Below are 14,729 nucleotides of genomic sequence, written 5' to 3' on the forward strand. Positions count from 1 at the left end.
TCTTCTCGGCAGGAGGCTTCCTCTTAGTTTTTGTAGCTAATTTTCTTCTACACCTGCAGACTTGAATGGAAAGCACTGAGCCAAGAGGAAGGGGAGATGTCACAAATAAACAGCTCTAAGAGTAAACAGAGCCATTGGGTTTTACCTGAGGACCAGTGTCTTAATGTCTGACCAATGTCCGTATCTGAATGCTGACAGGGTGAGTTGTGCTGACTTGAGCTGAAGAAGCATAGGGATGGGAGAAGATGCTGCGAGGGCAGCTCATCTTCGGGATAGCATTTATGAATTAGAGCTCGGAAACAGCACATTAGACTTAATGAGTGCAAAGCGAAACATCTGTGAAGGAAGAATAGCCCAGCTATGATTTAAACTGCGCTGGATTGGCTGCAAAGATATCTTGAGGGACTGATGGAGGCAGTATGCAAATTGATCGTTCAGCCTGGATGCCATCAGAGAAGCAAGGACGGCTCACGCCAGGAGCTGTATGTGCATTTTAAAATTCACTCTCTATGAAACTTTTTCAAAGAGGCACCAATGTTAATAGTAATACCGTTGCTTAACTTGGACTACACGGAACAGAGTTCACCTTAGCTAAGAGCGGGTACGATGCCTGCAGACCTCTTGGATAAGTGCGCTGTGCTTTTTTGTGGATTCAGTTTGGTCATGACTGATGTGGTCTCTCACTCCTTCCATCAATACTAAGCAGCAAGCAGACTGTTAAACTCATTTGGGGAGACTAAGAGAAGTACCCCTTGGACAGTACTGAAGTTGAATTCTGTCCCTCTAAGAGAATCACAGGTCCTACACGAATGGATGTAACCTGCTTTAGGAATGGGGCCCCTTGTTGGGGGGATGGTCTTATGCACTGTGTATTCAGATACTGATCGCTGTGACCAGAGATCTGGTTGCGTCCAGATACTGACATTGTCAAGCATCTCCTGTCTCAATGTTGTGTAAAAATTGTTTTCTATCACCTCTGATTGGTTAATAAAGAGCTGATCAGCCAATAGCTGGGCAGAGGAGAGAGGAGGTCGGACTTCCGGTCCCAGAGAGAGGGGTTCCTGGTGAGGGACCAGAGGGAGAAGGGATTAGCCACGAGGATGCACCATGAAGAGTCATCATGAGGTAGCCATGAGGTCACTGATGGAGCAGGAGCAGCCAGGAAAAGACTAAGATAACAGACAAAGGGCCACATGTCTGGGTAGCAGGAAGCCATAAGGGGTTAGAGCAGACAAGGGTTAGAATATCCGCCCACCTATAGTGCTGAAGCTTATAATAAATATGAGGTCTCTGCGTATTTATTTGGGAGCCAGAACAGGTAGAAAAGCCCCTGTATTTGCTTCTGCAGCCCCTAGTGAAGATGGACTTCAGAGTGGGCCATTAGAATCACCCTGAGATAGACAGGCTTAGAAGGATTGTGGTGGGAAACGAAGAGGGTGGAAGGTGCCTTCTATAAGCCAGGAAATGACTAGAATCTCCTGCTGGAACTTACTCCTCCTCACAACACCAGAAAGAAACCCTGAGCACACCTTGATTGTGGACGCATAGCTTCAAGATCTGAGACAATGATATAGATTAAATTACCAAAGAACAAACCCAGCATCAAAAACCGCCATGGTCAATAGGGTTCCTGATGGTGCCTCGCTTCAGTCAACCGGATCTCTACATCTATGTCAGAGGTACAAAGGCCATATGAGAAAGAGATGGTCTGTCTCCAGTGGGGACCTTTAATCCTCTGAAAAGATGATTAGGAAGGAAGAAGGCAGCCAAAGTTAATGGAAAACTAATCTTAGTGACCTGTTTGGACAAATCAAGGTTGTGAGGCATATCTTTAAAAAAAAAAAAAGTCAAAGGAAATTAAGAAGGACAACTTCAGATAAGGAGGCAAAGAAAAGACCTTAAATTGAAGTCTTTGGTATTTACATATTTATATTAACGTTGAAAAGGTAGATTTTTGATAAAGTGAAAAGGAGGAGAATAGCAGAAATTCTACATCTGCTCTGTAGAACGTGGTCCACGGCCTCCATGGCTGTTGTGTTTCAGCACATTCGGTTTGCTGAGCCTCCTCCTGTACATGCGCCCCATGAGTTAGTTACATCACTGACCCCTGAAGCAAACAGCGCTGGGCGACAGACACCTAAGAGAGAGACATCAGGCTACGGGATGAAGTCAGTTCCCACACAGAGACATGCCGACATAAGTCCTACTCATCATCTGTGCCTTACAGACCGTTTACCTGAGCGCTGTGAGCTCTCGCTCTCTCTCTCGCTCTCTCTGTCTCTCTTCTCCTCGTATTGTCAACACACTGTGGTGCTGGCTGCCAAGGACCTGGAAAACAAAGGCCATCTGGTTAGGAGAAAGTTCAGACATCAATTTCCAAGCTGATGCAAGGTTTCACATGAGGAAGGAACCTGAGCTGAATGCTGTCCTTTCTAGCCCTGGCCCATTCCAACTGAATGCCCTTGTGGAAGGGCCCTGCACCATGCTAACCCGGGAACAATCAATGACAGTGAAGGGCTCACCGTAGACAGAACCTGCAAGCGGTCAATCTTTCACAGAATATTTCTGCTTTAAAGTAGCCCTTGCTGTTAAAGCTTGCCATATTGAGTCTGGTGTTAGAGCCAGGGCCTCAATAATACCTAAAGTAGGGGAGGCAGATAATAATAATAATAATAGGGGGAATAATAATAATAATAAACCATCCTACCTGTAGATAAGGAGGAGAAAGACATATATGTATGTGTGTGTGTATATATATATGAATATATATGAATATATATGAGAGACAGAGACAGAGAGATAGAGACAGACATAGAGAGAGAGAGACTAAAACACAATTCCCAGAAAGGATTTCAAAGCCCTCTTTTTCTAAGCATGGTGCATATTCAATAGCACCAGCCTAGACGGAGAGCCCACTGAGAGACAGACAGCAGGAGAGTCTTCAGTCTCATGAGGCCTTTGGAAGGCTCCCAAGCACACTGATATCTGAGAAGCTGGGTTTTAAAGTCCCTCGAACATCCTGCTTGTGGTCCCTAGGACCGTAGTGTGCAGCGTCCCGGATTTGAAGTCCACAGTCTCATTACGGGCCAGGGTATAAATCTCCTAACCCCTGCATTTGCTGCTGCCTAACCTCCCTTCCTTTCCCAGGACACACAGATTGAGTGTGAGCAACAACGGGAAGCTCTTTGACTACAAGCGATGTCATCCAAAGAGCCAAAAGATGGAAAACGAATTATACAATGGCTTGGTTGCTCTTACGGGAAGGTATGCGCTGGGTCTGCTCGTCCACTTAGAAAGTGCCTTGCCCAGTGCCAGCTGTCCGAAGGCATGCTGCAGTGAACGCTACATCACAAATTACAGATCCTCCGGAAGGGACAGTGTATGGCTTATCAGGGCATGTAACCAAACCAGAAAGGAAAGAGTCAACTCCCTTACTTCGAGAAAACACCAGACTGCGATTTCCTATGTGTCTTTCAGCGTCTTTGAATATCTGTATGCATGAGCCGTAACCGTGGCAGCCCTGGGGTATGCTTTTCCCCCCTTTTAACTCTCCTACCTGTAGACAAGGAGGAATAGCAAACATCAAATGCAGGAAGCACCGACTCAGAAGTCTGAGGCACCCAGCAAGGGATAACAGAACTGTGCCTCCATGCCATTTGATCACAGACAGTGTCAATGAAACCTCAGCCAGTCATACAGGAACCATAAAGGGAATCGCATTAAAGTTAATACAAAAGTCGGGGAAATGTCCTCCGCAAGGGACACTGGCTATTTGCTAGATGCACCACTGGGAGCATTGAGGGCTCTCAGTATGACCGGAGCGTGCGCTCCCCTCTCTGTGCACATCTCTTCTCCCTGCATTTAAATGGTTCTTATCTCTCCCTCCCCCTCACTCATTCTTGTGCCTTCTCTGGTTCCCTTTCCACCTCCAGCTGCCCTCCCATCCCTGCCCTGGTCTCTCTCTATATATACCCCATTCAATTGACTGTTTTGTTAACCTGTCTTTTCTGTCAACAGGGAAGGGAGAAAGTGGGGACATCAGATATCTCGTGTGCATCCTTTCCTCTTCCCCCTCCCCCCTGCTCTCCCCATTTTTTGTTCTCTTCTTCTATGCCCTCTTGCCTCTCACAGAGCTGACTCGCTGTTATTAGAGTATGGCCAGCCCGGCTGAACGCAGAGCTTAACAGGGACAGGGACAATGCTGGACTCTTCCGTCAACAAAATACGTGGATTTCTCAGATCCTCCTAACCTGTGCCATGTCAACAGCTGGGGCAGGGAGACTTTTCTTAAAAACAAAACAAAACAAAAAAACAAAAACAAAAACAAAAAAACAAAACAAACAAAAAAACCCCATCAGCTTAGCATTTTCTTGGCATTTAAAAATATAGGACAAATCTAGACTGTTTAGCCATTGTGCTTAAAAGCAGGAAGAAGGTGACGTATGCTAAGCAAAGGGTTTCAGTCACTCTCTGCCTTCGCCTAGGTGCACCATGAAAGCAATCCTGTCTTTAATCTCATCTCTCTTTGTGTAGGCCCCAGACCCTCCTGGGAGGAGGGCAGCTTGTCCCATCCCCTGTGAAGACAGCTCAATGAGGCCGGCAGGAGCTCAAGAAGTGCCTCTTGGCAAAGACACAATAAGGCACACAGGAAGCCTCCCTTACTGTCCCATCAGGAAGCCTTCCAAGGTGCAGTTTAATAAATAGATTAAGGTTGAGTGTGATAGAGAAACACCCAGCACTACATCTCATACCAAACGCACTTACAGAGAACTCCATAGCACAGCCTGCGACTTGGCAATCTCACGTACAGCTTTAAACTGCCGAGAAGCCATTGTGGTCTTCTTGAAGTGGTTCACTCTTTTATATACAACCTGTGAACTATCAGTAAACTGTGAACTATCAGACAAAATCTGCTTGGTTGGCCTTTTGTATCGCAGTCCCTGGACACAGTACACACCCCTGGCACAAGTTATGGTCCCTAAATATCTAATGATAAGTGGGTTCAAAACCAAGCAATCAACACGCTGGTCGGCGTAAGTTTCAAGGTAGCCTAGTTGAGGCAAGTGCTAATTCACACTAATGGTCTTGGAAAACTTCCCTTAGGTTTTTGGCGCTGTCATCTAATTATAAATACAACATCGGATCAAGCATACGACTTGCACTAGAAGGGGAAATATTGCTTTGGGCAGGCACACTGAGCAGTCAGATGTGACAGCTAACATTCAAACAATAAATGTGAAAATTGAAAAAAAGAATCTAAAAAGCAGACAAACATTATCAAATAATACAGCATCCTGAGGTACATTAGTAAATCCTGTGTGTTTCAACATGCTTTGCTCAGACCTCCTATCATGCAGTCTCATCACACAGCTAGATTCCTACAAAGGGGGGGAGGGGTAACCACACACTGAATGTGACACACAGGCATTTTCCAGTCAACAGAGAAAACTCCCCACAGACCACATCAACTACTGGATCCCCACTTTGGCTAAAGGGAGGAGATGTGGATGGTAAGGAGGTAATGGGCAAGCCATGCCAGACAGAACTGTGAGGACCCCACGCTGGAGGAGGGGCCAGGTGAGCAGTGTCCCAGTGACTGCAAGATGCCTTGTCAACCAACCGAGAGGCAGAGCACCCACCTGCAAGCTTGGTGCACGTTACTCTGATTGCTTTGTGATTAAAAGTATGCTTTTCATTGTGCAGCATCGAGGTTCTACAGAAATTATTAGAGGTTCTTCTTAACTCGAACATCCATATCGTCGTTGGGCTGGAAGCATCAAACACCTACACCAAGGCAATGCAGAAGCTGAGCAAGTCACCACCTTGTGGCATCCTCTGTCAAGACCTACAGTGTCTCTGGTTCTCACACTGGAAACAGTTTACCAGTGCCCGGCACTCACATGGTCGAAAAGTTCATTTTTTAAAAAAAGAAAATGCATTGACAGCTCCTGGGACATACATACCTCGACACAAGTCTGACCTAGGTGGAATTAAATATTTAAAGCTCACCAGTTTTACTGACAATAAGGTTGAGGGCACAGCCTGCATTTGACCCTGCATTTGAGAAAACTGTGTGGGCAGGAAGGTCTCTGCCATCACCCCTCCTGTCTTTCTTGTCTGAATCTGGTCACTAGAACCTGGGGAAGATTTTCCTGACCTAGTGAAGCAGGAGACCCTCACATGGAAAGTAAACTCACTACATGTAAATGAAAGGAGACAGAGAAATGGGGAGACCAAGAAGACGTTGGGTGTGTCCTATTGGCAGCATAGTCAATTGCACAATTCCTTCCACTGATTGCCAGTAGGCCACACTCCTTTGCCCAAACCTACTTTTCCACAACCCACTTCTTTAACAGGTGACATCAAGACCCACCTGCATAACAACTGTTTGAGGTCATTGTTGTATGAAGTCTCCACTATGACATACAAACTTCAAAAAAAACTATCTTTATTTTTGTGTCTTTTGTTTGAGGAACATCAGCCATGAACCTAGGCTAGACCTTCTATGCTACTTTAGTCGGTTCCCTCGAAACTGCACTTTCCGTCTCAGGTGCAAACCATGAGACTCACGTTTGTAATCATCCAACAAGTGACGCTTTCTAATTTCATTTTGAGTTTTCCAGTCGTATGCTTTCCTACTTGTATGAAAAACACCATTCTACAGTCTTATCTAAATATCATTATAAAACAGTTTCCCCGTGCAGCCACCATGATGACTGAAGCAGAGGAAACCAAGATGGGGAACTTCGCCAAGTTTACCTACTGCAGTGTGGACCTGGACCAACTGCTGGGTGTGTCCTATGAGCAGCTGATGCAATTGTACAGCGAGTGACAGAGGTGGCACAGAGGCGAGGCCTGAACCATGGACGGAGGAGGAGGAGGAGGAGGAGGAGGAGGAGGAGGAGGAGGAGGAGGAGGAGAGGAGGGGGGAGGAGGAGGAGGGGGGAGGGAGGAGGAGGGAGGAGGAGGAGGAGGAGGAGGAGGAGGGGAGGAGGAGGAGGGGAGGAGGAGGAGGAGGAAGAACTCGCTATGCAAGCGCCGCCCATGGGCAAGCCCTAGGAGGTGAAGACCCGCCCCAGGGGTATGATAATCCTGACAGAGGTGGTAGGCAGCATGGTGGGTATGAACAACAGCAAGGCCTTCAACCAGGTGGAGATCAAACCAGAGACGATCAGCCGCTACCTGGGCGACTTCTTTGTCACCTATGAGCGGGTAAGGAAGCTCTGACCAATAAAGACTCCAGAAAACTTTTTTTCCCCAGAAATACAATCTGCGTTATGCTTGACATCTGTATCCCTTGGATGACTCCGTATGGGGGATCAACTTCTCAAGTCCAGGAGCCACCAAGCCCTGCTTAAGCATGGCTTTTGGTGACAGAGGACCCAGGGGAACCCTCTGTTAGAGATCACCACACATTTTCATAGTTTACAAGGATAAGGCAGGCACTGAGCCGGTCGTTCATGAATAAGGCCTCTTTAACATTTTAATGAGAACATTAACTCAGCATCATCACTTTGGCCTTTCCCAGAAAGTCTTGTTAGCAGCAAAGAAAGTTACTTACAAAACCAGTAATGAAATTGAGAGCCTTTCTGTGCCCCCAGGGGGTACCACTGAGCCACAAACAGTGACTGTATTATTTCTCTCCACAACGAGCCTATATTTTGATCAGACTAGGGTTTGGTAAATGAGTCAAACATCCATAGAAAAGCCCACATCCCTGTGGTGCTCTGTGCTGTGTGTGCTCGCCCATTTTATATCAGATTTGTCCCCTAATTCGCTTTTTATATTATACACAGCAGCGTTGAATACAATGCGAGACTCAATAAATGTTAGAACATACTTTTCTGCTACTTTCCCTTAATCATTTTCTACTACCTTCGTTCTCTCTTGCCGTGTGACCGATTCCCACCGAAGCTTCAAACTGCCTTTCACCTGGGGCCCATTAAATCCAGAGGACAACCCACGGAGCTTCAGAAGCCAAAGGTGAACAAGAAATAATTCCCAGGCTCTAACTTAACATGACTTTCTGCTTCATCCCCTGAACAAAATCTGGAAATCTGGAGCAAAATGAATAAAAGAGTTTGTCACCTTTAAAACCAAGCAGGAGAGAAGACGAGAGCCAAAGGGAAGTAATGTCCGGGTCACGCGCATGCAGCTCTCACAGCGTAAGTTCTGAGCACCTACTATGCAGAAGCACTGTTCTAGTTCTAGTTATGGTACAAGCACCCAGACCCAAGACAGACCGGAACGCCATCCTCACTAAGTGGGGTTCTGGTGAGAGAGACAGATAGCAAACAAGGTAAAAACATCCGAGGGCAGTAAGTGATATGAAGAAGATACAGCACAGGGACAGGACCAGAGATGTTGGCTGAATACAATGTAAATTTAAAGTCAAGCCAAGGGGGAAGAAAAAAAGGAACATAGCAGAATTTTAAAGCTCATTTAAAGATGCTGAATTCATGCTCACAACCAAAAGAAGGCAGTGCAGAAAACTACATAGGCTACGTGACAGTGATGGCTGCCAACGTTGTGGAGGACAGATGAACGGGCAGACCACAGAAGACTTAAGAGCAGAAACTATTTTGTGTCACACCACGGTGGTAGCTGTGTGTCATTGACGGGTCCAAGTTCCCTGACTGTGCAACCCCTGGAAGGGACCCTCACATGAGCCACTGACCTGTGGTAACGAGGTGTGTCAATCTGCCCTGTGAGTGTGGATGCTGCAGGGGGGATGGGTCAGGGAGCTCACTGAATGCTTCATCCCCTCTTGTTCTAGTCCACCCTCTGTTGCTCTGAGAAATTCCAAGACCAAAACAGCTTGGAGAAGAAAGGGCTTACTTGGCTTACCAGACCCCATGGCAGTCTAGCCTTGAGAGAAGCCTGGTCAGGAGACCAAGCAGGAGCCTGGAGGCAGGAACTGAAGCAGAGAACATGGAGGGATGCTGCTCTCTGCCTTGCTCTCCATGGTTTCTCGGCCTGCTTGCTCCTGTAACACAGGACCTGCTGAGGGGTGGCACTGCTCACAGAGGATGTGTCCTCACACACTGACCAATAACCAAGAAAACAGCCCTCAGGCTTGCCCGCCGAGCAGTGTGATGAAGGCATATTCTAGACTAAAGATCCCTCTTCCCAGACGGCCCTTGTGTCAAATGACAAAAACTAGCACCCTTCCATGTGTGTGTGTGTGTGTGTGTGTGTGTGTGTGTGTGTGTGTGTGTGTGTGTACATTTATATACACGTGTGCGTGAGACTATGTATGCATATATATGTGGTCACGTGTATGTAACTTCAATATAGTGATTTTTTGGGTTTGGTCTTGTTTTGTTCTTAGCTTCCCGAGGCAGGGTTTCTCTGTGTGGCCCTGGTTAACTCCCCCACATAGACCAGACTGTCCTCCAACTCAGGGTTCCACCTGCCTCTGTCTCCCAAGTGCTGGGATTAAAGGACTGCAGCACCACACATAACTCAAAGGAAACCTTAAATGATTTCACCAGTTTTCCAGGGAACAGAGAGGAAGGATTACTGTTCTCATCACTGTCTCCAGGAACTTGAAGGAGGCTGAGGGGAAAGAGAAGAATCTTCCTGGGGTCTCACAGGCAGTACAGAGGAGGAGGCCAGGCTTCCTCGTGAGGACACACACCTCTGCATTTCTTTCAGGGTGGCCTGCAGGCACTGCTCTTGGTGTGGGGACACTCCAGCAGGAGGTGAGGGCTGGGGAGGGGCAGTGCTACCACCTCCCTCTGCCTCTTGCCTTTGTCTTGGTCTGCCATAGATGCTAGTTAAATAATCCATAAATGTGGCTGAGAAAAATGAAAAAATCATTAGCACCAAAGCCAGCCTCACAGAGAGAAAATCAAATATTAAGGTGCAGGGTGGCACAGGTTTTTAAATAGACATTTTAATTATCAACAACAGGTTCCTACTTCGCATGCTCGTGCAAAGGCCTCCCGGGGAACGCAGAGATGGAAAATCCACATGGGAAGGGACTCACACCAGGACTCAGTGGCCTCATGGGATTTGAATATACGCCGCCACCTGGAACTCTTACCAATTATTTTCTCAGAGAACACTAGAGGAACGGAACAAGCCTAAACTCTTAGCACACTCCTTTTATGTAAGCAAGCACTGTGAACACAGAAGCAGGGGGATCGCCATGAGTTGCAGGCAAGCTTGGTCCTCATTGGCAGTTCTAGTCTAGCCAGGGCAACATGGCAAGACCCTGTCTCAGAAAGAGAAATGGAAGCAGGATTGAGGAGATGATGATGCCCTTACAATGCTTCCTTTGTTGACTGGGATCCCCTGAGCTTGACTGGGATTCCCTGAGCCCAAGAGGAAAGCCTGGTGTGGTGGCATGCCTTTGCTATCTTGGAATTTAGCAGAGCTCAGAGAATACTTGAGGTTCAGGAGCCAACTAGTCAGTCTACTTGGTGAGTTCTAGGTCTCTGAGAGACTCTGTCTCAAAAGAAACAGTGGATACCTGAAGGACAGCTAAGATTGTCCCCCAGCTTCCACACATGTATAAGTGCAAAGACACACACACACACACACACACACACACACACACACACACACACACACAGAAAACACACGGAACACAAGCTGGACGTGGTGGCACAAACCTTCAATCCCAGCATGAAGACTAGAGGATCTGTGAGTGCTAGGCCAGGCTGACCTACTTGGTGAGGTCTAGGGTTACATATGGAGACCCTGTCTTAGAAAACAAAAACAAAACAAAAACAAAACCACTTGAACAGATTTTAGGAAAAAGAACAACGGTCTCTGTAATATTTATAGGAGAGACAGATTTAACTTGGAACCTGCTAATAGTGTAGGCTTGTTCAGTTCATTTTAAAGAAAGCAAACATTGTGGGGGTAGGCCTGGGGAGCCTGGAGAGTCTACTGTCTTGTCCACACACAACATGGACATGTTTTAAATAAAACATTCCACCTCTCACCTGCCAGGTGTTCCTCGTAAGCTCTGAGGAAGCCCACCTTGTAGGCACTGTGTAGTCTGAAAGGAAAGGCTGAGGGGGTGTGTACCTCTGCCCTGTGAGTCAAGCATTTTGTCCCTCTGTTTGGGGCTTGTCTGATTTCCTGTTGATTTGTATGATTCTCTCTGGAGCTTTTCACCCGTATTTTCCAATAACTCCTCCTTATAATCACAGCCCCATAGAGAGACAACAGTTACTGGTTCCCACAAGAACTGGACTGAGAAGACTCCAAGAAGAGGGCCCAGGGGACAGGAATTTGAGAAGCCTGGCCAGTCGCACAGTGACCTCTAGTCTAGATTAGAAACGTTGTTCTTTGGGGCTAAGCATGCAGCACTCTTGTAAATGAGGAGGAATTCCAACTCCTCTACCACTGATGGTCCTAACCAAATGCTTTTATGAGACCGGAGTTTGCCCTGACATGAGAGAAACCATCAGGTGGACACCCTCTGAAACTGCTCTCAGGATTCCAAGCCAAGAGTCTCCATCCGGATGATATTTCCCTGTATTCTGCCCTGTAGGGACTGCTGCACTGCTGGGGCACATAGTGTGCCAATTCTACCCTCTTCCAACATTAAAGTTCTTTCTTCATTTGGCAAAGTCAGAGAAAGAACAGGAGCTGGTGAGAGTGAGAGGGTTAACTGGAACTAACCCAGGCCAGCACTGGATCCGACCTAAAGAGCCTGGTCCTTGGGACGTATTAAGGCCTGGAGAGCAAACAAGCACACAAACAGGAATGGTGGAAAGAAAACAGAGCAGATACAAAAGGAGGAGGATCCAAGATGGAAGCCAATGCACCGCCGTGGGGCATCTCCAAGTGACCTCACGGCTTTGTGGGGAACAAAAGGATTCATGGTGCAAAGGCGCCTACCATTCCCAATAGAGAGAGCTGGGTGCCATAAGTAGGGAAAATGTTTACTCCTCTTCACCCTTCACAATGAAAGCCACCACCTCTAGCACCCTGTCTCTCTCTTCCCGTCAGTTTGAGCCCGCACTGAATGTCCTGTTTTCTTCTTGTGACACTTGACACTGTGAAGATCCCTGTACATAGTGTGAAGCACCTGTAAAGTCGCACCGTTTACCTCCCTTGTCTTCCCATGCTCACAATCCGGCATAAGTGCTATTAGATAAATATAGAGACAAAGGGATTTACAATGCACAAATTCCCATGGGGGAGGAAACTGCATTCAAAACCATAATCTTTTTGAGGGTCTGTGCTTTCCTGAGTGTACCGCTCACCTGTTTTGTTCTTGCTTTGTGAATAAATGATCTTTCACTTACAGTGGTTCAATTTATGATGGAGTGAAATGATATACAATGTTGCATCTGGATGTTCCCTGCATGATGTCCTATGGGACTAAGAGCATCATGGCTCCCATCCACTGAGGAACACCGTCACTAAGCTACGATATACGACGGTGGGTAGGTATAGGAAATGCTTTTTGGCTCTAGATATTTTTCAACTCACTGTAGGTATTGCATGGCATTACCCCATCATAATTTGCAGAGAATTCATCCTATGCCTTTCACTCATCTGGACTTCTCTAATTCAGAACAGATGAAACAGCAAACCAGGATTTCTGCTAAGGTGATTAGCCAAAACTAACTCTTCTTCCTTGGGCTGCCTTTGTTGGTGTTTTGTCATGCCCGTGAGGAAACTAATGAACCCGTACACTCTGTGTCAACTGGAGGATGAATGGCCACAGGCAGCGGATACATATAAAACTTATCCTGGGCTGAAAAATCTCAGATCTAGACCGAGGTCAGGCTGCTTACCAGCTATGTCATCAGGGCTAAATGACCTCGCTTCCCGATTCCAAGAGCCCCATAGGCAGTGAGGATGATATTGAATACTCTGCCAGATAAAAATCAAGCCACAGACTTGACACACTGTCTTAGATGACTGAATTTCATGTAAGCTATTTATCTTCCCCCCCTTTCTCACATTTCCCATAACTCCTTACAGAAGCAACCGCCTTGATCATGGTATTTCCTATATACAAAACACTGTTTTAAAATTAATGGCCGAACGTTAAGTTGATTTGCACTGACAGTTTTCTCTGCACTAACATCACACTTGTCTGTTCATGGTCTAGAGATCTGCTGTCACTCACAGCAGGTGTCCAGGGAATGACAATGACTATGGGGTAAACATCTCAGAGAACTGAAACTCACTCTTTTGGACACCAATATTCTTGATATCTGAAAGCATTCAAAATGTCCTTTTGTTCTCCTGAGTACTATATTAAAACAACAGGCAGAGAGAAGATCCTTTTCTGATTTATGGCTACCTATCAAAATCACCTTAGATCTGAAGCTGGAATACAAGAAGGCATCCCTTGAATTAAAAAAAAAATCACTAGTATTGTTCCAATCGAATGCTGCCAGATCCCTGTGCTGTGTTCTCCCGTGCCATTGCCTTCCACGGGCAGCAGTGTCTTCCCCGGGAAGGAAGTTCACACCACTGCCATCTTCAAAGAATCACCAAGAACAGTGCTTCTCAGCTGTAGCCTCCTGGAAGACGACGTGCACTGACCAGGGCTCCACAGACCCCTCTCACCACCAAGTCTGCTCTCTCATTTAAAAAAAAAAAAAAAGATCTCAAGAATAGTCACAAAGTGCAGGGACAGAGTAAACAGCCTACAAATTGTGTAATTGCTATTTCCTATCTGTAGAGTTTTTGCTAATCCTTGGTTAGGCCCCTTATTTGCTTGAGGCTGTATTTATTTCTTCATCTGCTAAGTAAGGCAACTGGGCTCAATTATACCTGAAAGTGTGTGTGTGTGTGTGTGTGTGTGTGTGTGTGTGTGTGTTTCCAGATGGTGGAACTGCTGAAAATATGACTATCAGATAGCTATGATACGAAAATATAATGAATAAACAATGTATTTTATGCACTAAATGGGTTATTTATCTCATTGGGAAGATACTTTGTACCATGGCAACAAAGATAAAAAAATTATCTCTTATCTCTCTCTCTCTCTCTCTCTCTCTCTCTCTCTCTCTCTCTCTCTCTCTCTCTCTCTCTCCCCCGTCATACACACACACACACACACACACACACACACACACACACACACACCTCCAATAAAGGTATTGAGCTAGGAGTATAAACATATTGATCTTTCTTTCCTGTGTCATGTGCTCTTAATAATTGAAAAGCCTCCTGTATCCCAACAATAAGTCAGTAGTACTCAGGCAAACAGATCCTTACAGGTTCCTTTTGTTCTAATGACTGAACACAATTCTCAGTGACCTTTTGTGCCATCTGTTCTGCCAATCGCTACTTGGCTCGCATATTAACTCATCTGTACTTCTGTGCAAATGATAAGGTAGTTTTTGCATCAAAAACTCAATGGGACCTCCTTAAACTCCAACCTTGTTTTGTTAAACCAGAAACTGCCAGATAAAATGCATTCATAAAGTTCGCAGTAAAGGCACCTTCAGATCATAAGTGTGTCCCTGCTCAGCATGCACACCTGAGGGTGGTATGAGTACAGATTCTCTCTCCCAAGAAACCCGAGACCTGGAAAGCCTAGTCAGGAAGCCATATTCAGTCGGCGTCTGGATTGGGTGGTATTTCTTTAATTCAATTCTACACAAAGTATGCTTTCCGTGCATGCTGCACCAATTGCAAAGGGTATATGAAAAGGAATAAAATACATCACGTCTGCCTAGAGAAGTACAATAAGACACAGTGTCTAAGAGCTGTTGGCCTTTGAGAATGGTTACCTAGAACTG

At 46.1% G+C, this 14,729-nt stretch overlaps 1 protein-coding gene across 1 annotated transcript in view; it reads right to left on the reverse strand.

Annotated features, from left to right (window-relative positions):
• Positions 1–2,221: 2,221 nt before the first annotated feature.
• The window catches only part of LOC116913163, a 126,927-nt gene continuing 114,419 nt past the window's right edge, over positions 2,222–14,729 (reverse strand). The window contains exon 3 of the mRNA XM_032917369.1: positions 2,222–2,328. Coding sequence (XP_032773260.1) covers positions 2,222–2,328 — 107 coding nt within the window. The remainder of the gene's footprint in view (positions 2,329–14,729) is intronic.

Source organism: Rattus rattus, chromosome 12 (assembly GCF_011064425.1).
Source record: "Rattus rattus isolate New Zealand chromosome 12, Rrattus_CSIRO_v1, whole genome shotgun sequence".
Classification (NCBI taxonomy): Eukaryota; Metazoa; Chordata; class Mammalia; order Rodentia; family Muridae; genus Rattus; species Rattus rattus.